Source organism: Eublepharis macularius, chromosome 4 (genome assembly GCF_028583425.1).
Source record: "Eublepharis macularius isolate TG4126 chromosome 4, MPM_Emac_v1.0, whole genome shotgun sequence".
In the NCBI taxonomy this organism is placed as follows: Eukaryota; Metazoa; Chordata; class Lepidosauria; order Squamata; family Eublepharidae; genus Eublepharis; species Eublepharis macularius.
Window position 1 is genome coordinate 160,032,986 of NC_072793.1, and position 22,467 is coordinate 160,055,452.

At 46.0% G+C, this 22,467-nt stretch overlaps 1 protein-coding gene across 2 annotated transcripts in view; it reads right to left on the minus strand.

The window, feature by feature from the left end:
- Positions 1 to 4,734: 4,734 nt before the first annotated feature.
- ABHD16A (abhydrolase domain containing 16A, phospholipase) overlaps positions 4,735 to 22,467 on the minus strand; it is a 37,987-nt gene continuing 20,254 nt past the window's right edge. For both annotated transcript variants that reach the window (XM_054976954.1, XM_054976955.1), the window contains 10 exons: positions 21,364 to 21,413; positions 18,859 to 18,982; positions 16,907 to 17,011; positions 15,169 to 15,232; positions 14,104 to 14,160; positions 13,348 to 13,410; positions 12,006 to 12,082; positions 11,334 to 11,432; positions 6,263 to 6,309; positions 4,735 to 5,062 (listed from right to left, as the gene is read on the minus strand). In XM_054976954.1, coding sequence (XP_054832929.1) covers positions 4,979 to 5,062; positions 6,263 to 6,309; positions 11,334 to 11,432; positions 12,006 to 12,082; positions 13,348 to 13,410; positions 14,104 to 14,160; positions 15,169 to 15,232; positions 16,907 to 17,011; positions 18,859 to 18,982; positions 21,364 to 21,413 — 770 coding nt within the window. In that variant the 3' untranslated portion in view covers positions 4,735 to 4,978. The remainder of the gene's footprint in view (positions 5,063 to 6,262; positions 6,310 to 11,333; positions 11,433 to 12,005; positions 12,083 to 13,347; positions 13,411 to 14,103; positions 14,161 to 15,168; positions 15,233 to 16,906; positions 17,012 to 18,858; positions 18,983 to 21,363; positions 21,414 to 22,467) is intronic.

The window sequence follows — 22,467 nt, forward strand, 5'->3', positions numbered from 1 at the left end:
TGCTAGCCCGCAGGCCATTAATCACAATCTCGCCTAATCAATCAACAACATTTTGGAACAAAGGATCTTGCCACACTGGCACTCAAGCCTTAGAAAGAACTAAAACCCACATTAGGATTTGTAAGAGACTCTAATGGTTTAGTATAGTGTTGCCACCCTCTAGGTGGTGGCTGGAGATCTCCTGGAATTGCGAGATTATTTCACCTGGAATAAATGGCTGCTTTGGAGAGTGGACTCTATGGAATTATATCATGCTGAGGTCCTTTCCCTCCTCAAACCCTGCCGTCTCCAGGCTTCACCCCCACTAAATCTCCAGGAATTTCCCAACTTGGAGATGGCAACCCTGGTTTAGTACTTGAGAAGACAAGAGAGACAGCTAGAGTGACAGCAGAGAGAGACTTGGGACAAATCCAACAAGGCACAGACTAGAGCTCATTTTGAAGCCTATTGAGTGGCAGTGATGGCAGTGAAGAAACAGTATTTCCCTGCCACCACTGCATCTGCAAAGTTTAGATCTGTGGAACTCTTCTAGGTGGTCAGGGCTCTACTGGGTTCTGACCTACCGCAGGAGGTGGACTGCTCTGCAGCCCACTGCAATCATTTTGCTAAACACTTTGCGGATAAAATCTCTCACATCTGCTCTGACTCGGATTCTGCATTAGCAGTGACAAGATCAGATGTTCCCTGGGTGTCAATTTATCTAGTTGTGTGGGATACCTTTCAGCTTGCCCAGTCGGAAAATGTGGACAGGATTTTTGGAAACTTGAAACCTATCTCTAGCTTGTGTGACCCTTTCCCTTCCTGACTAAATCTGCTATGGGGTGGGTGTGGGGGACTGGGGACTGTTTCTGGGAGAAAGTAAATGCCTCCCTGAGAGAAGGGGGTTGTTGTTCCTGCCCTGAAGTGGGCAAAGGTGCGCCCACTTCTAAAGAAACTTACTCTGGACCATGGAGAGGTGAATAACTACTGTTCAGTTTCAAATGTACCATTCTTGAGCAAGGTGATTGAACATGTGGTGGCGGATAACTTCAGGGATTTCTCAGTGAAACGGATTGTTGGCTCCTTTCCAATTTTGTTTGGAACCTGATTATGGGACTGATATGGCTTTGGTCACCCTGGTGGATGACCTGCGCTATGAGATGGACAGGTGGATTATGATTTGTTAATTTTCCTGGACCTCTAGGCAGCTTTTGATACCACTGATCCTGGAATCCTTATGGACTGCCTTTCAGGGTTGGGACCAGGAGTTTCAGTTCTATCTTAAAGGTAGGTTACAGAGTGTGGTGCTGGGGGACTGTAGCTTCACCCCTTGGCTCTGGCCCATGGAGTCCTGTCAGGTTCTGTTTTGTCCCCAATGCTTTCCCAACATCTACATAAAGCCGCAGGGGGTGGTCACCTGGAGATTTAGGCTGCGCTGTCACCAATATGCAGACGACGCTCAGCATTATCTCACACTCCAAGCAGATCCCAGGGAGGCTGTGGGAAACATAAACAGATGCCTGGAGGTAGTTTTGGGATGGATGAGGGTTTATGAACAAACTTAATCCTGACAAAATAAGAGGTGCTACTTGTGGGAGCGAAGGTTTAACCAGGAACGGGGATCTGTTCTGGAGTTACACTCCCCCTAAAAGAGCATGTTCGTACCCTGAGCTTGCTGCTGGGCCCAGGCCTCCTGTGGGGTAAGCAGGCACCAGCAGTGGCCAGAGGTGCCTTTCACCAGATTTGGCCTTCCTGATCTTGCTACTGTGGTACATGCCCTCTTAACATCTAGATTAGATGGCCGCAATGCACTTTATACAGGGCAACTCTTGAAGACTGTCCAGAAGCTACAGATGGTACAACACGAAGGCCATAATGTTGACCAGAGCCAATTACAGGGATCAACAGGATTTGACTCCAGTAGCACCTTAGAGATCAACAAGATTTTCAGGATATGGGCTTTCAATAGTCAGAATTCCTTTCTCCAATCTGAAGATTGTATTTGTATCCCTCTACCATTGTCTTCTACCAAACTTTTTTGTTTCATCAGTGTAGTGTTCTGCATGACTCTGGTCATGCAGAACAGATTTAGATATAGGCATACACTTAAGAAGCCCTAAGTGTATAGTTAGCTTTCCTATATCATATGATTTAACTCCTGGCAAGAAGTACACCACATAACATCTTAGATTCGTTGCCCGGTATTGTACACAAATAATACAATTATGGAGTCTCTGCTTCTATTTTAAGCCTTTATTATTAATTACATGATTATTCAGCATTCTTAATATCAACTCAATCAACAGAAAATCTTACCAACCATCATAACGACATAGATCATTAAATGAGAGCAATTAGATGAGCACAAAAAAGTATCTTACCCAAAGATACGAAGGTCACAGGCAAGGAGCACCTTCTAAGAAGAAGCTCTCTATCAGTTTAGCTTATTATATTTATAGGAATTCAGACTGTTCTCTTAACAACAGTTGTCTATCCCACTTCAAAGACTCAAATTCTTGGATCTTATTATCTTTTGACTTCATACACCAAACAAGGTTATCTCCATTTGAAACATTTTCTTGAAACATAACAATAGCTAGTTCATTCTTGCTAATTGTCTTAACAAAGTCTATGTGGAATTAGTGATTAGAAGTTTCGCACGCAGCTGAGCATCTTTTGGCCCTCCCAGTATATCTAGCCTCAAAATAATGTTGCCAGCATCTATAAAGTTAGACATTCCTGCCATTCTCCGACATGACCTGTTCCTGGGCTAATACATTTTATATATTGATATGACTTAGATGGCTCTTCTAATCTACACATGGCAATACAACTGTGCAACTCTGTTGTTTTATACTCCTCTCCGAGGTTGTTAGATTCTAGACTTCTACATTCCTTTTGTGGCTTGTCTAGTTATGGGGCTGGGCTAGCCCTGTTTCTCTGTGTAAAGGTATCTTGAATGACTTTCTTGGTCATATCCAGCAACTGTTCCCCTATAGTTCTAGCTATATCCACAACAGTGCTCCCAGTAAACTCTTATCGGTTCGTCCCGATTATGTTATGTATGCTTGTATATCTATATGTTTTTACTGAATTGTTTAAATATTTTATATATACTTTATTTTGAACGATAGTTAATATTTTGATGTTTACCAAATTGGGTGGAAAGGCGGCATAGAAATCTTTCATATAAAAAAGCCGATTGACCACAGAATTTCCCATCACAAATCCCACTTGAGTGAGGTAACTAAAGAGTGCCCTCTCCAACTTTTTCCTCATCCGGAAACAACCTTCTCTTTCTGTTTGTAAATATTCCAAACTCCACCTTCACTTTCACTTTCACCCAATCAGGGGACATCTGATCCCCCTCCCCTGTGCTCTCCAAGACTGAATGGAAAATTTTTTTTTTAGAACTCAAGCCTATGGCCCTAAAACTGAACCTCAAGATGCTGCAACATTACATAAATTTTACCCTGTGTTTTTGGATTCATCTATTTGGCTTACTGGCCACCTAGACATTTGAGAGTTCAGGCTTCCCTTCTTGAGTGATAAACACTGCAGTGTGAGGGGCATTTAAAGTTCTTTTAAAAACCCCTAATTTTAGAATTTCATTTACATCAAAGCATCTACACTTTCTTCTTTCTTATCAAATCCCTTAAAGATCTGTTCCCAATTCAAACAGGAAAGAAAAAGTGAAAATGCTCTATTCTAAAGGAGGGGAAGGGGTGGAGAGAGAGAATAAAAAGTCTTTTCATTATAGGAGGCTTCCCAGGGAACACTAACATTGCTCAGTTTTATTACTAAGGTGCATTTTTATTATGCACATGGCTGTTTTATTGCACTTTTAATTGATTTCATAGCTGTTAAGGCTACAGAAAATTGCGTTGCTACAGATGAACGTTCACCTAGCCCAGCACTCAGTTTATAACAGCAGACAGTCGAGGACCTCTAGGGGCCCACAAACCTGGCATGAGACTACTAAGCTGAAAGATATATACAAGGCCTCCTTATGCAGGAGCCCAGAAGGAAGTTTTTCCCTACACCCATTTTCCTTAACTTTCTGTTCCTTCCCCTCTTCAAGTGTATCTTAAGTACCTTCTTAGCTTTCTGCTTATTCTGTCTTTCTCCAGTTACCCAGCCTCATAGGATTTCTCCTCATCTGATTTCTCAGCAGGCAAGGTGGCCTGGGCACCTGGAACATTTGGCTTCTCCTCACAGAAGCAGCACTTGACCAGTTTCTTTTGCAATAAGCAGCCAGAATGTTTCTGAACATTCCAATATAACCCATCCTCAGAGTTTGTCCACAAGGAGGATTTAGCCTCATATTCTCTAGCTAGAGATGAATCCCAAATCTACTTTGCCCTAGCAGAAAACACCCAACCACCCCAGCTTATTTCCTTTTAAATTCTTTAATTTGGTATGAACTTAAGCAAACTGTGAGAGAGAGAGGGCAGGAAGGGATGAGCCAGTGCTTAGCTCTCGTGGCCTTGTCTTATATGCCCAGGGTAATACCGATCATCACTTTGGGGCCAGGAAGGGATTCTCCTCAAAGCCAGATTGGCCAGGGATACTGGACATTGTCTGCCTTCCTCTGGGCGTTGAGCAGAGGCACAGGGTGGTGGAGGAGGATAGCTGTGAAGTTCCTGCGTTGTGCAGAGAGTTGGACGGGATGACCCTTGGGATTCCTTCCAGCTCTATGATTTTATGAAATGTATCAGCAAGCAGTAAAAAAAACCACACACACCACTCAGAAAGTATAAAAAATACCATCTTTATTTTGAACCCCCTACTGTTGGAAGGGGCAGGGTCTGGGATTAGTGGATAAATATTACAGGGAAAAGGACGCAGCATTTACAGCGTGCAGTTGGGAGTGGAATAGGTGAAGGTCAGACATACAGACACACACACTCAAGGAAAGCGAATGCACTAGGGCAGAAAGAGAAGACATCAATGCCAAGAAAAAGCCGTGAGTGCAGCAGGGAAAGTGGAGGCGGTAATGCTATAAATGCCACGGGAGATGGAACTCTTGGGGAGGAAGCGGAGCACAGTGGGTCGCTTCGAAGTTTTGGAGGTGCTTCCGGGCCTGTGGGTGTGAGAGAAAGGGGGGAAAAGGATTAAAAACGTCCTTATTTCACTACAGCAACCAAATGTGTTTGGGGAAGCAGGGGCTGAATCAAAGGGGAAAAACAGCAGATTTAAAGAGAGGACAGATGTCCACCACTCCCCAAACCCACACAGGTGATTAATGGGTGACCCTACTGGATCTCATTTGGATCCCTGATCAAATAGCAGTTTCAACAAGCATGAAATGGTTTTCTTGGTGGTGCTTTCTTGTGGTGATGCTCACTACGCCCCAGGCAAAGAGCACATGTGGCCTGCTCCTAGCTATTCTCCTGCAAGGGCCAACCCCCCTCCTGAAGGTGAGAAATCACACACTGGTAATGGTGGTGATGAGGGGTGGGTGCGTGCATGCCTGTGCTGGACCAGATCAAGAGGATCAACTAGTAGAGAACACTGTGTCACACAGGGGCCAACCAAATGCCCCAAAAGGCACTGAATACCAGTACAGGAGGCAACATCAGGGAAGGCCTTGGCTCCACTGCCATCTTTGTGGGCACTCCAGGGCAACTCACCGGCTGCAGGATGTTGGACTAGATGGACCCCTGGTCTGATCTAGCAGAGTACCTCTTATGCGAACAAGAAGCAGAGATTGAAGATTGCCTCCCACCCAGAAGGTAACATGGCGGTTCTGTCTAGCCATGTTTAATATCCATGGATGAGCACATCCCCTATGAATTTGGAAAACCCTTTCAAAGCCACCTAAACTATGCGTGTTAACCCCACGCATTAAGTATAGCATTGTCGTCTCGTTCACAAATTTAAATCACCGCTCGGTTTGTAGAGACGGGGAGAGTAATATGCAGGTGTTAACATGACTTACTGACCACTTACTTCCAGATGGGTTTTAGTTACGGTGGATTCTAAGCTTCTACATGGCTTGGGTGAGAGCACAATATTCCTTTTTCCTCCGAATGCTTCTGGTATTTCTGGTTCAAATGTTACTGTGTCCAGTTCTCATCTGTGGGATCTATTGTATTGTGGGATCTATTGTACTTGTGGGACTGAACGCCGGGAATAACCCATGGTTTGTATGAACAAATGAATGTCACAATCTCAAGACTCCTGTGTTCTTCAATAGAGAATTGGAGGGTATGTGTGTGAAATAATCTGGAACTAGAGAAGTGTGGGAAAATGTATGTGCTTCCTGACAAAGAGGACTCACCAGGAATAGTGCAAGCTGCCGTCTCCCTTCAGGAGTCATATCATCCCCTGGTATGGAAAAGAATAAAGGGTAGATTTAGAAGGTTGAAGAGATAAAGACGACTTGAGAGTTGGGACCCATTCCCCAAACCCTGCTTGCCCACTCTATGGCGTTTGGTAAAGAGTTATAGCTACCTTTTTCACTTGTTACCTTATTTATGTGACACATCTCCTTTAATTCTGAGATACATTATCCAGTCTGTTCTTCCCAGACTCTCAAAATATTTCAGTAACACTGGCTGATCCAAATCTAAAACCACATCAGCCAACTACTCTCTTCAAGGCCAACCAGATAATCAATCCATACATGTCCAACATTCTAACCTCCAAGACATACTGACTCCCATTTTCCATCATTGGAAGGCACCGACCACACAACCTGTTCCTCTGCTGGTTAAGACCTAACTGATATAGTTCTAACCCATCATCATTATCATTCAAGGAATTCTCTAGCTTCATGGGCCAGTGATGGAAATGAAATGGACCAACCAATGGGGAAAAAATGGAAGAGTAGGATAACTTCCTCAACAATAACAAAAATAAAATGCTATTACCCCCATCTAACAGTTTTAATGACTAACAGTTCTCTGAAGTATATTGTCGAAGGCTTTCACGGCCAGAGAACGTTAGTTGTTATAGATTTTCCAGGCTGTATGGCCCTGGTCTTGGCATTGTAGTTCCTGACGTTTCGCCAGCAGTTGTGACTGGCATCTTCAGAGGTGTAGCACCGAAATGCAGAGATCTCTCAGTGTCAATGTGTGGAGAAGATGTTAGTAGGTAATTTGTATCTACTCAGGAAGGAGGGTTTGGGCTGAATCATCCTGTAAGAGTTTCCCAGGGTGTGGAATGCTAACGGGGGAAAACTTCACTGTATCCTGAGGAGGCTGAAATTCATAAGCATTGAAAGCCATTGAAATTCATAAGCATAAGCACAATTTCAACAGGAAAGAAGAGAGTTTAAGAATGAATAGGGCATAGTTTCTGGTCCTGAAAAACACCAGACCAACAAAATACTCTACATCTTACAATAGCCCTGCAGTAGGGATGTGCGTTTCGGCATTCAGAATGCCGAAAGAATGCCGAAACAAAAGTGTTTCGGCTTCTTTCGGGGAATGCCGAAACGTTTCGGGGAATGCCGAAACGTTTCGGGTAGCCGAAAGAAAAAAGCCGAAACGTTTCGGGATTCTTTCGGCTTTCTTTCGGCTTTTCTATGGGAAAATGCCTCCGTCTTCCAGGACGTCTGGAGGAGGCATTTTCCCACCGAATAAGCCCAAAATTGGTGGGGACCTTCCTCTAACCCTTCTCTAACAACCACCCAAGTTTCAGACAGATTGGACTTTGGGGGGCCATGTTATGGCCCCCCAAAGCAGGTCCCCCCATCCTCCCATAAGAAAGCGAAGGAGCAGCATATTGTTAGCATGCTGCTGCTGATCTTTCTTCATTATTTCCTATGGGGAAAAAATGAAGAGGCAGGCTTCCTTTGCCAGGGGTGGCATTTTGCATGCAAAATGCCCCCCAGCCCTCAGGGGCCCTTCTCCCACCCCTCCTCCCACCCCCCACCAAGGCTCAGCCTGCTCCCACTTGGGGGGGCCATTTCATGGCCTCCCCAAGTAGGTGCTCTAATCTCTACCACTGACAGCTGGGGGAGGCTTGTGTTGCCAGGGGTGGCATTTTGCATGCAAAATGCCCCCCAACCCTCTGGGGCCCTTCTCCCACCCCTCCTCCCACCCCCCACCAAGGCTCAGCCTGCTCCCACTTGGGGGGGCATTTCATGGCCTCCCCAAGTAGGTGCTCTGCTCTCATCTCTACCACTGACAGCTGGGGGAGGCTTGTGTTGCCAGGGGTGGCATTTTGCATGCAAAATGCCCCCCAGCCCTCTGGGGCCCTTCTCCCACCCTTCCTCCCACCCCCCACCAAGGCTCAGACTGCTCCCACTTGGGGGGGCCATTTCATGGCCTCCCCAAGTAGGTCCTCTCAGCCCCTAAAGTCCACCCCTTACAGCCCCACACAAACCCAATTCCCCCCCAGCTGCCACACACAGACCCAAATCCCCACATTAGCCCCTCACAGACCCAAATCCACCCCCACCTGCCCCACACCCATAACCCCAGGAACAGGCTGGCAAAGGCCAGCCCTCTCCCTTTGTTCCCTATGCTGGGAACTTCTAAACTCTCTTTCCCTGGGCAATTCTGCACAGCCCAGGGGTGCCACAATGGTGGGCACACTTCTGAGTGCCAGCTGGTCCCTGTGAAAGAGCACCTGAACCACAGACACCCTCCCTCAAATTCCCCCACCACCTACAGAGATGGCTGGCCAGCCAGCCCCATTGTTCCCTATGATGGGAACCAACTGCACAACAAAGAATAAAACAAGAACAACACAAAATAAAGTTTTAAAAAAATTATATTCTCCCTTCCAAAGTACAAGTAGGCAAAGCATTATGACACATTACACCAGCAGTCCCCCACACAGAAAAATTAAAACAAAACTCACTTAACATCAGAGAATCACAAAGCATGATTCCTGTCAAAAACACTTTATTTCTTGAACAGCTTTAGGTTACACAGCAGGGGGGAACACCAAAGGGCATGGCAGCACTATCTTACACAAAAATAACACAACTCACTTCACATCAGAGAATCACAAAGCACAATTCCTGTTAAAAACACTTTATTTCTTGAACAGCTTTAGGTTACACAGCAGGGGGGAACACCAAAGGGCATGGCAGCACTATCTTACACAAAAATAACACAACTCACTTAACATCAGAGAATCACAAAAACACAATTCCTGGCAAAAACACTTTATTTCTTGAACAGCTTTAGGTTACACAGTAGGAGGGCACAACAGGGCATGATAGCAATGTACTGCAAAAAATAATACAACCCACTTCACCGTTTTTGACAGCAATTGTGTTTGTGTGATTCTCTGATGTGAAGTGAGTTGTGTTATTTTTGTGTAGTACACTGCTTTCCTGCTCTGTGGTGCCTTCCTAAAGCAGTTACAGAAATAAAGTGCTTTTGACAGCAATTTTTTGGGGTGATTCTTTAATGTGAAGCGAGTTGTGTTATTTTTGTGTAAGATAGTGCTGCCATGCCCTTTGGTGTTCCCCCCTGCTGTGTAACCTAAAGCTGTTCAAGAAATAAAGTGTTTTTGACAGGAATCATGCTTTGTGATTCTCTGATGTTAAGTGAGTTTTGTTTTAATTTTTCTGTGTGGGGGACTGCTGGTGTAATGTGTCATAATGCTTTGCCTACTTGTACTTTGGAAGGGAGAATATAATTTTTTTAAAACTTTATTTTGTGTTGTTCTTGTTTTATTCTTTGTTGTGCAGTTGGTTCCCATCATAGGGAACAATGGGGCTGGCTGGCCAGCCATCTCTGTAGGTGGTGGGGGAATTTGAGGGAGGGTGTCTGTGGTTCAGGTGCTCTTTCACAGGGACCAGCTGGCACTCAGAAGTGTGCCCACCATTGTGGCACCCCTGGGCTGTGCAGAATTGCCCAGGGAAAGAGAGTTTAGAAGTTCCCAGCATAGGGAACAAAGGGAGAGGGCTGGCCTTTGCCAGCCTGTTCCTGGGGTTATGGGTGTAGGGCAGGTGGGGGTGGATTTGGGTCTGTGAGGGGCTAATGTGGGGATTTGGGTCTGTGTGTGGCAGCTGGGGGGGAATTGGGTTTGTGTGGGGCTGTAAGGGGTGGACTTTAGGGGCTGAGAGGACCTACTTGGGGAGGCCATGAAATGGCCCCCCCAAGTGGGAGCAGTCTGAGCCTTGGTGGGGGGTGGGAGGAAGGGTGGGAGAAGGGCCCCAGAGGGCTGGGGGGCATTTTGCATGCAAAATGCCACCCCTGGCAACACAAGCCTCCCCCAGCTGTCAGTGGTAGAGATGAGAGCAGAGCATCTACTTGGGGAGGCCATGAAATGCCCCCCCAAGTGGGAGCAGGCTGAGCCTTGGTGGGGGGTGGGAGGAGGGGTGGGAGAAGGGCCCCAGAGGGTTGGGGGGCATTTTGCATGCAAAATGCCACCCCTGGCAACACAAGCCTCCCCCAGCTGTCAGTGGTAGAGATTAGAGCACCTACTTGGGGAGGCCATGAAATGGCCCCCCCAAGTGGGAGCAGGCTGAGCCTTGGTGGGGGGTGGGAGGAGGGGTGGGAGAAGGGCCCCTGAGGGTAGGGGGGCATTTTGCATGCAAAATGCCACCCCTGGCAAAGGAAGCCTGCCTCTTCATTTTTTCCCCATAGGAAATAATGAAGAAAGATCAGCAGCAGCATGCTAACAATATGCTGCTCCTTCGCTTTCTTATGGGAGGATGGGGGGACCTGCTTTGGGGGGCCATAACATGGCCCCCCAAAGTCCAATCTGTCTGAAACTTGGGTGGTTGTTAGAGAAGGGTTAGAGGAAGGTCCCCACCAATTTTGGGCTTATTAGGTGGGAAAATGCCTCCTCCAGGCGTCCTGAAAGACGGAGGCATTTTCCCAAAAAAAAAACCCGAAAGAATGCCGAAAGAATGCCGAAAGAATCCCGAATCCCGAATCCCGAAAGAGATTCTTGTTTCGGCTTTCGGCTTTAACGGTAGAGAATCTTGTTTCGGGTAATCCCGAAACAAGAAAGCCGAAAGTTTTTTCCTTGCACACCCCTACCCTGCAGATAAGATTAGTATATCAACTTCCAATCCATATGCAAAAGAGAACCACCTCAGGATACAGTGAAGCTTCCCCCCATCAGCATGCCACTCCCTGGGAAACACTTACAGGATCACTCAGCCCAAACCCACCTTCCTGAGTGGATGTAAATTACCTGCTAACATCTTCTCCACACATCTCTGTCTTTCGGTGCTACACCTCTGAAGATGCCAGTCACGGCTGCTGGCAAAACGTCAGGAACTATAATGCCAAGACCACGGCAATACAGCCCGGAAAATCTACAACTAAAGTTCTCTGAAGTTTCCACCAGCCAGATCTGCTCACACTTCCACAATCCATTTCCATCCCTCATGGCCTCCTCCTGTTTTGCTCCTCTTCCTCTAACATGGGGCTCACCAACACTCCAGGGAAAAGAATCTCCATGCTCTGCCTTGTAGGATGTCAACACAGACAGACACCAGTCGTCTTCCACCTCATAGCGGCTGTAAACAGAGGCTGTGGAGAAATAGGAGGGGTTGGAGTGTCACTGGCGACGTGTCACTGGCTCAAATGCCCAGGGCTGGCGGGGTGGAGCCCAGGTGGCAAATCACTTGAAGGCACAAGGCACCATATAAGTGCACTGGGGGACCAGGAATTATTCTGGGGAGAAGGATGCAGTGGTAAAAAATAGAATGCTTTCCTGCAGGCACTCTTGGCTGTGGTTCAGCAGCCTCTTTTTCCCTCCCCTTTCCTCCTCCTGTTCACCTCAAGTCAAAACAGGCTTTCAAGAAGCTGGTATGAAGTAATATTACACCCAAATTCTTCGAACATGTACTAAGTGCCTTTTCTCATTCCACTGCAACTGCTCCTCAAACTCAGAATTAAGGGGCAAGATTTCTTTCAAGGGCAGCTGGCGAGGCTACCTTGATGTTGAAGGTCTAGCACCTGTTTAAAACAAGCCTTGCTCTACTTCCCCATGTAGACTGAGAACACAACACATGCTCATTTAAAGGTTGTAATAGTACTCCTGTTATACTGTTGGGCCAACAACTCAACATCCCCATTGAAAGGAATGTCTGTAGGCATTACCTTCCTCCATGGGCGTGGAAGCTTCTAGCCATTCCCGCACGACTCTCACCCCCTCCTCAGCCATGACTTTGGGATACCTGGGGTAAGGAAAATCCATTGAAACAGATGCCTGTCAACTATCCCTTTCCTTCCAGTCACCTTTGGGGTGCTCTACTATCATCGCTGGTCTCCTAGAATACAGATTCTGAATTCACCTGGTGAGGCATACCGGTGGCAAAGCAACTGAGCTATGAATCATAAAGCCCTTGTTTCAGATCTTTTCTATCATCTCACCGGATAGGCTTATGCAAGACACTTTCTCAGAGCCCCCCTTATCTACCATATGTGGATAAATGATACTGGTCTACCTTACAGGTTAAGGATTATTACTAGATGGCTTAGATTCCAACTAGCTTTTCCATAGGCAAGGAAAGCTGCTTGTGGAGGACTATTTCCTGCCTCTCCCCTCCTGTGGCAGCCCCAAATGTCTCTTGAAATCCTGTTTCTTGTGGCCCCATATTCCAGGAGCTGGATTTTTGTAGGGCATTTCAAGCTGCAGCAGAAGAGGGGAAGTGAGAAAATCATGGACTGCAAGTGGGGGGTCCTCATGCCCATGGAAATGCTAGTCAGGATCTAAGCCAATATATGCGAAGCATTCCAAACAGCTGGAAGTGTTACACAAAAGCTGTATTTTTGTGATCATTATTAATCTAGACTTTCTTCAAGATATCAAGCCAGGTTCCAAAATGGGCACTCTGTGCTTTCCTCTAAGAAACACCATTCAGGGGATACCAGTGTAAGGGCCACCTTAGACATGGCAGCTGGAGATCGGTGTGTCAGGACTGGATTGCCACCAAATCTTTATGAAGTAGAAGGCAGCACAGAGTGATTGCACAGAATAACAACAACAACAACATTCGATTTATACCACCCTTCAGGACAACTTAATGCCCACTCCGAGCAGTTTACCAACTGTGGTATTATCATCATCCTCACAACAATCACCCTGTGAGGTGGGTGGGATTGAGAAAGCTCCAAGAGAGCTGTGACTGACCCAAGGTCACCCAGCTGGCTTCAAGTGGAGGAGTGGGGAATCAAACCTGGTCCTCCAGATTAGAATCCTGCCACTCTTAACCACTACACCAAACTGGCTCCCCTTTTGCTTCCCCCCACCGTCCAAAGCCATTTTCATTCTGATAGAGATTATGTGCTTGGAAGTAACTCATGCCAGGATATGCTTTTTTTTTTTAAACAGTTCCACCTCCAGCTCCTCCCTATCACTTGACCCATTCCTCTAGGGACCTTGGTTGGATCAAGCCAAATCACATCCAGTTGCATCCTATGATTGAATCGTATTATTTACCTGAACTGTAGTAACTTAAGAAGCAAGTCATTCCCTCTGTTGGACATTATATCTTCAGGAACCCTGAAAATCCAGAAAAGGGCAGAGTTAAGTAATATTAGGTGTAATGTACCTAAGGTGCACCAGTTAGTAGACCTGGATTCAAACCTTCACTCTGCCGTAAGGTCACTGGGGGACTTTGGGCCAGTTCCACTGTTTAACCTACCTCTCAAGTTTCTTATGAAGACAAAATGGAAGAGAGGAGGAGGAAGAAAACAAAAACCATCTAAGCCTCCCAAGACTCCATAGAGGAAAGATAGGACAAATCAGAGCATTTTTTCTGGGAAAAGAGGTGGTAGAACTCAGGACCACACAATGACATCACTTTGGGTCAGATGGAACAAGGGGGGGGGGAGTTTTTTAAAGTTTAAATTGCCCTTGGCAAAAATGGTCACATGGCCGGCTCCAGCGGCACGGAGGGCAATCTAAACTCCCCTCTGTCTGGAGATCAGGGGGCGGGGCCAACAGCCATGTGACCATTTTCAAGAGGTTCCGGAACTCTGTTCCACCGTGTTCCTGTTGAAAAAAAGCCCTGGGGCAAATATACAGATTATAAACACAATGAGGCACAATTGGCCTGGATGATCCATACTGGTCCTCAACTGAACATAACCTTCCGCCCCCCACATATTCTTATTGTTTTGACTAGGACACAAAGTCACCCTAATAAAGTTTGCTGGGCACCTGGGCACTTTTCTCAATTGATATTTTACTCACGTTGTCGTAATGATCTCATCTTTGGTTCTGCGCACCAGCAACACAGGTCCCTGATACCTGAAGCGGAGACCATGATAAGATTCATGCTCAGGTCTGAAGCCCCGCCCCCCCCCCCCCACAACTTTACATGCCCAAGCCTGCTTAGTTTTAGCAGTAAGCTGCCTAGATAGAAAATCTGGGCCGGGAATCTGGCATCCTCTGCTCTGAGACCTTCAGTGGAAGCGCGGAACATCGGTAAATAAAATATCTTACATTAAGTAGATAACTCAAGGACCGGTCTTTGTTTTGAGTTGCAGTAATTCTGCTAACCAGAATGCTTGCTGATTCCCTCAAGGAGGGTGTGGGTGTGATTCCAGAGACAGGGTTGAGAACTCTGTCATGTCTGCAGCCACATTGGGCAAGCTGCCAAATTTTAAATGCAAATGGTCTGTAAACTCTCTCAGAAAGCTTAACTTTTGTTTCAAAGAGGGCTAGCATAAATATCTAACGAAAGCGAAAAACTGGAATAACAAAACACAGGTCAGGGAGAGCTTCCAGGAGGGATTTCAGTCCACACGGTCTCTGGCCATAAGTTATGCCCAGTACAGAATGGGAAGACATTTAAATGGCAAGTGACAGGGTGGGTTTTTTTCGCCTCCCCTTACAGTGCTGGCCAGGACCCAGGCCTACCTAATTGCCTCCTCTCAAAAACTACATTAACCTCTGCTCTGGTAGCCCTAACCACAGGGAAAATATTCCCAATCTGCAGCAAGCCAAATTTTGTAGCAAAGCTAATTTCACTCTCTTCCTCCCTCGACTCTTCAATGATCAAAAGATAATTAGAGCAATTAAAGATTTTGAGAGACCATGTTCAAAACTGAGTGAGGGCCTTTCAGTGAATTTTCAATGATATGCATTAAAAAAGTTATATCCCCTATGTATAAAAATACTGCTTTGCGCTACTTCCTTTTTAGCTTTGCCCTGCAGAATCCAGCCGTCTCTATTCTTCCCCTGTGCCTGTCCTTACTGGCCAATGCTTTCAACATCTCAGACTTTCCTCCACAGTTTCCTCTTTTTTTTTCTTACTTGCAAAGCTGTTCTCCATTGTTAAGGTTCAAATGCAGCCTCACTGTCCTTGTAACCAAACCCCCTGTGAAAAGAAAATAACTTATATCAGCTTTGTCCTCCAGTCGGCATGTCCATAGCCCAAGCCCATCTCGCAGCTGTCAAAATAACCCTCTTCTGCAATATCACAGAATATCCTGCTTAGCTGCTTCCAAAGTACATACTGTTCAGCAGAGGCGGGAAGAAGCCCGACTGCCAATGGGAGACCACGGACACTAACGGGCGCTTGGCAGAGACCAACTGGCTGATAAGCCCCCTTGAATGTAATACCCGTAATATATGGCCAGGGGGTGGGGTGGCACTCAAGTGAATTTTATTCTAGCTATGGGAAGCTGTGGACATTATGAAAAAGATACGACCCAATCCTAACATTAGTAACTTGGCAGTAAAGGAACAAAGGGAACCACAGCTCAGAGGCAGAGCACAGGCTTGGAATCTAGGTTCATTCTCCAGCACCTGGTTATGGGCAGTAAATCACAGACATGGCTTTTTTGGTAGTAGTGGAGTGCCCTTTCTCCCTTGAAGTTCACCTGGTGCCTTCTCTAATCTCTTTTATGTGTCAGGCCAAAGCATTTTTCTTTATCTAGGCTTTAACTAACTTTTCAGCAGTCTTACGGTCAGCTCCTAATCTGAGGGCTGCTTCAACAGTATCATTTTAGAATGCTCTGATTTATGCCTTGGGTTTTCACATTGGTTTGGCTTCTGTAGTACAGTGGTTAACTGTTTGGGCTGGGAATCAGCACTCTGCTGGTTTGAACCCTGCTACTGCCATAAACTCAGTAGGGGCCCCTGGGTAAACCACTCCTCTCAGCCCCAGCTGTATTGTGGGGATAATAAAAACACTGACCTTGTTCACCACTCTGAGTGGAGCACTATTCTGTCTAGCAGAGCGGTATATTATTTTTATTGATGGTTTTTAATTTATTCATTCTACTTTCTTGGCTTGTTTTATTTCATGATTTGTTGTATCATCTCATTGTTACATCACGATTGAATTTGTTTCAGTTATGAGCTGCCTTAAGCAGATACAGAGGTGAAATACAAATTTCCTAAATAAATAAATCTCTTTTTACTGCAAATGGAGGCACTGGAGAAGACGTCTGCCTACCGCCAGGGAGTCCCCAACTCAATTATCATCAGCATCCAAGCAGAGAGAGGACCAGAAACGTCTCAGCAAGGTTGATGGCTACGGGTATCCCTTTCCAGATAGTTCGAAAAGCCAGACTTTGCCTGAGATTGTCAGCCTTTGGTGTCCGCGGAATGAAGCTCTTGGCCTTTGCTACTCAGCTTGTGCCCTTTTGCTTTGAAATCGACTGCCAATTTAGGAAGGTATCCAAAATCACAGCTACAGCCAATGCACTGAGTTATGTTGGAGAAGCAGCTGCAGAATGTATATGGAGAGTGAGTTTGTTAATTACAGAATTCTGTTTGCTGCTTTGGGAATAATTGATCTCCTTAGCCATTATCATGAACGTACTGAGCAGCCTTATGCAAGTCAATGTCTTTCTCTATCACATATGTGCACTCATAATCCCTAATCTGAAGGTCTATTTTTCAAGGCAGTTGTAAGTATTGAGACAGCCTGCAAGTAACAGCTTTGTAAAAGCACAATGTTGAGCATCAGCCCTTTCATATATTGCAACTTTTGGGCAACTTTTTAAAAAAGCTGAACGAGTGTGCATATTTTCCTTCCCCTTACTCCAGCTTTCCGGCATGACCTTGAGGGCAAGAGGAACGAGGTCATCGAAGGAGGCGTCCAAAATAAGGGCACTGATGTCCGGGTATGACATGGCTGCCCAAGTGGCTGTACATAGAAGGTTAAAAAAAAAAGAATAAAAAAAGAGAAGTTACGATGTGAGGTTATTTATTTAAAAAGACTAATTATTTAGAAGACTGTCCAAGGCAGCTCATTGGTCTGCTCTTAGAGAAAAGTCTTTCTTATCATCGGCTGCCCAAGAATCTTTGACTGGCAAGGCCAGGAATTGAAGCTGTGACCTTCTGCCTGAAAGGCAAGTATCCTGTATGTAACCCCTCCCATTTCTTGAATGGCACAAGTACCCCTGGCTTGGAGCGCCTTCCTGAAGCATAAGTCTTTAACATATCATGTTTACTACTTATGCCTTGTTTCAGATTTCTGCAGTCCTAATCCTGAATTCTGCAGTTCTATTACATTGTTGACTAGAGGTCTCTTCCTTTTACTGATTGTATTGACTTACATTCTGTAATCCACCTTGAGTCTCAGTGAGAAAGACAGACTATAAGCAACAAAAACCAGAAGACTGGGTTCCATATTAATCAGAAAAGAGTCCAGTAGCACCTTTAAGACGAACCAACTTTACTGTCGCATAAGCTTTTGAGAATCACAGTTCTCTTTGTCAGATGCATCTGACAAAGAGAACTGTGATTCTCAAAAGCTTATGCGACAGTAAAGTTGGTTCATCTTAAAGGTGCTACTGGACTCTTTTCTATTTTGCTACTACAGACTAACACGGCTAACTCCTCTGGATCTATATTAATCAGAGCAGTGGTTCTCAACCGATGGTACATGGAACACTGGTGGGACACAGAAGCAGTCTCGGTGAGACTCAAGGTTTTCTTAACAATGACCAAGAATTCGTTCTCTCTCAATCCCCATGTCCACCTGCAAGTGTGACATGCCATCTCCTGCTGACCCTACCTGCCACAGATAATTCATCCATGACTTTTTGGCCTGCTAGTACTAAACTTGGAGATTCTCCTAACCCTACCCCCTGCCTACTAGCAAATGCCGTCGATGTGCTGCTTCCTGCCAATCCTAGCTGTCAGGGGTTATATATTGTGCTTTTGCACTTTTTTTGTCTTTAAAGCTTATGGTAAATTATAAATTTAACAACAGAATGCCTATGAATGTGTAAGTGGAAAAAGCCTTCAGTTTCTCTCCAATGGAGCACTGGTTCTTTAACGGAGTGATTGGTGGGATGTAAGGACCGAAAAGCTGGGAAGCACAGAATTAGGGAGTACAGGAAGATTTGGGGGCTTCTCTGTCTTGGGCACCAAAATGCTCATAGCCATCCCTATTTCCAGACCTGCGATCCCAAATAGGCAGTTCTGTATTCCTCCAAGTGATCCTGCCCCATTCCGTACATCCCCGAGTCTAAAGAGCCAGTTTGGTGTAGTGGTTAAGAGTGTGGGACTCTAATCTGGAGAGCTGGGTTTGATTCCCCACTCCTCTGCTTGAAGCCAGCTGGGTAACCTTGGGTCAGTCATGGCTCTCTCAGAGCTCTCTCAGCCCCACTCACCTCACAGGGCAATTGTTGTGGGGATAATAATAACGTATTTTGTAAACCGCTCTGAGTGGGTGTTAAGTTAAGTTGTTATTATTATTACTAAAGTGAGATGCTCATCACATTCCTAGCCATACCAATCAACCACGCCACTCCTACCTACATCCTGCACCTAAGTAGCCAACAGTCCTGGAGAAAGACGTCCTCTTTAACAGAGGCTTCATGCGTAGGAATGGGTAGCTGAAGCTTTTCAAGGCATGGAGATAAACAACATTCTTGGTAAAAAACATCCCATTCAGCCTCTATGACAGGGACAAGACATTTTTTTCCTCTAGACAGCTGGCCACCCTACAACACTGCCAGCTCACCCAAGCCTTAATTTTTGTACCTGTAAAGCCCCCAATGGACCAGGCATAAAGGATGATGTCTTCTGGGAGGAAACCCAAGCGGTGGATGGCATATTGCATCACTACATCCATAGCGTTGGCCTCGTTCTGTGGCAGTGGTGCTCCCTGAGATAGAAAGGGAAAGCAGTGACAACAAGGGCAGCCAGAAGCAGCGACTCTCTGAAAGGAAAAAGGTTCACTTCCATGGGTGTCTCAGTGGAAGAGAACTTGACTTGCACGCAGAAGGCCCCAAGTTCAATCCCCGACTTTTCCATCTAAAAGAATGATGACTTGAACAACCTCAAACAGAAATCCCTTAGAGCTGCTGCCAAGCGGAGTAAACACGTCTGATCTTGACAGTCCAATGGTCTGACTCCAGAGAAGGCAGCTTCATATGTCTAGCATCTTAGTTGCCTCTTGAGATCAGGTCCTGCTTCTAACCCAGACTCGTCACTTCTGCTCTAGCAATCATTCACCAAATGGTCTTAAGGCACTCTTTTAACACTTTCGGATCCCTTTCTCAGAGGGATGAGTATGTGTAGGACAGCACTACTGATGACAACAGCGGTGGGGGAAACCCTGACACTTCACATAGTAAATACAGACAGCAGCAGTTTGGCAACCTCTTCTGGGGGAGAGGAAAACTTGTAACATGTTGCAATACCCTGTACAACAAGTTACAGGCCAAACTCCTTGGCAAACACACCTCTCTCCCTTCTCCCCTATAAAAAAAATTAAGTTAAAACTATGGTTGTTGTGGATTTTCTGGGCTGTATAGCTGTAGTCTTGGCATTGTAGTTCCTGATGTTTTGCCAGCAGCTGTGGCTGGCATCTTCAGAGGTGTAGCACCAAAAAACAGAGATCTCTCAGTGTCACAGTGTGTAAAAGAAGTTGGCAGGTAATTTATATCTACTCAGGAAGGTAGGGTTGGGCTGAGTCATCCTGTAAGAGTTTCCCAGGGTGTGGAATGCTAATGGAGGGAGGCTTCACTGTACCTCTGAAGATGCCAGTCACAGCTGCTGGCGAAACGTCAGGAACTACAATGCCAAGACCACAGCTATACAGCCTGGAAAATCCACAACAACCATCGTTCTCCAGCCGTGAAAGCCTTTGACAATACAAAGTTAAAACTGATTATTCCTTCCCCAAAACATACACACAGTGATCAACTCTGACATGTTGGAACACAACTGCAATGCCATTACCTTGCGTGCGCACACCTAAATAAGACAACAGAGATTCTGCCTGCTTTGCCACTCTGCTTACAAAGACAGATTTTTGAACTTTCAGGCATCGCCTGCTGCAAGATGCATCACTTTCTCTAAACCAGGCTGCAAAATATATATTCCTCACGGCCACTCCCACACCTGGGGGTGGTCCAAGAGGGGAACAGACGTGAACTTCCTCAGGTGGGTGGTTATAAAACTGCACAGAACGGCTGGGGCTGCGCTCACAGAAGAACTCAAGCTTTCCAGGCAACCCTGGCACGCAGACTGGATGTGGCATACATGGTACAATCTTAGATGAGTGTCAAACAGAGTTAAGGTTTCTCATAAAGCAAAACCGAAGAAAGCCACTTACGCGACAGTCCTGGCTTCAGAAGTACAAACTCTCTTAACAGCTTTGCTTCAGATTTGGGGTTTAAGCTATAATACGAACTAATCCGTTTATTAGTAATACATGATTTGGCTTGATTGGCTTTAGCGTTTGTGCACTGAAAAGACTTTAAATGTCTGAGGCATGCCCCCTATAAGCACCCAGGGAATCCTCAGAAAGCTATTATTCCGGACATTATGAGCTCAAATCAAGGATTTAGTAGGCTCTGATGGTTATAAATCTCTACCACATGGGGAGCAAATGACTTCAGGACGCGAAATATAAGAGCACAAAAGACAGCTTGCAGTAATTGGAAACATATCCAGTAAACACGCTCACCCCGACTGGAAAAAGTTTTGAGGAAAAAAGTATTGAACTCCATTCATAACAGAAAGTAGAGCTGGAAAAAGCGCTAAAAATGGTAACCAAGATGACGGCGCCCGAGATGACGGCAACCTTCCCTAACATGAATGGCTAACTGGGGCTTATCAGCATAGAAACAAAGACAACTGGGGGGGGGGTGGTATAAGAGGTTTATAAAATTATACATGGGGAAGAGGAGGTTTCCCCCCAAAATACTAGAACTCTGAGGTGCCGTACGTGTTTTATGAGCAATAGAGAGACGTACTTATACCCTTTCTTCTCTCCCCAAAGCGGAGCCAAAGTGGTTTACAACATCGTTCCCTCATCCTCCATTTTATCCTCACGGCAACCACCTGCTGAAGTCGGTTAGGCTGGGAGGGAACGACCGGTTCAAGGTCACCCAGCAAACCTCCGTGGCAAGGGGGAATTTGGGCCTGGACCTCCCAGATCTTAGCCCGACACTCCAACCTCTATGCCATGCTGGTGGATGCATCATTAACTTTGTGGGACGCGCAGTCACGGGAAGCAATGCATGCTGGGCAACTCACCGTGCTGCCTGCAAAACCAGGGTGATTCCATCCCAGGACAGAATATCCAGCTAAGAGAGAAGACACAAAAGAGTCAAGATTACCACCCAGGATGGCACTTCCAGAAGTGCTTTGTCTCTGCCCCCTCCCCCCCCCCCCCCCAAATTTTCAGAGAAAACAGCATTTTGGTACATAAGCAGGTCACGGCACTTCCATCCAACCTAAGGCCAGAAGAACCCTTTCTGAGGAAGGAAAATTTCAAAAAATGAAAGATGGATTCTGCCCCCATCATATGACCTCCTGTACTGATGACTAATGGGCAGGGAGCCTAGTAAAGTCTGTCACAGCGTAGTCTGTAACCAGTCTGCTACCACGTGCAGACTGGATACATCCAGCTTACGAATCTTGCTTCGACTCCTAGCTTTAGGTAAAAAACCAAGTTTTAAACGACTGGCTCTTAGAACCTGGGCTTTGAAGTCAGAGGGCAAGGCTGCCCAGAAGCCATCAGTCCCTTGGTATTTCTACTTTTAACTCTTAGGTACTGGTGATGGTCTTCTCTTTTCTCAGGATGCAGGATGCCCCTTACCGCCTACCACAGCCTGTAGCCTCCTGCAAGATGACGACAGTTGACAGAAATTTGCTCACTAACACTGGATACAACCGCCCTCCTTCTGGAAAGCACATGGGACTCTTAAGAACAACGCAGCAGGAGAGAGGAAGGAAGCTGAAAAGCGCCCTCTGCTGGTGGAAAATGAACCGTGCATTCAATCATTTTGTTTTCCCCATCGGCAGCAATCAGATGGAATGGGAGGTAGGAAGTTTTTGACCATGACATCCCAAACCAATCTGTGCCTAAACGTTATAAGGGTGTGAGGACAACTCAGCACATGGTGGCACGGGGCTGCTGTCAGACATGGACATGTGCTGTAGTGTAGTTAGGTTGTAAATGTTTGCAGGGAAACATGAGGGAAAACACTGCGGGTTAGAATCCTCTCCACTGTTACAACAGGACAAGCGCCAGAATTTGGCAAGAGATGAACCACTGCAGTTAATGTCTGGCCCCGCACCCACTGCTGCCCTGCAGCATTGTCTCTTCCTCTTTGGCTGAGAGAGGATTTCATCTGG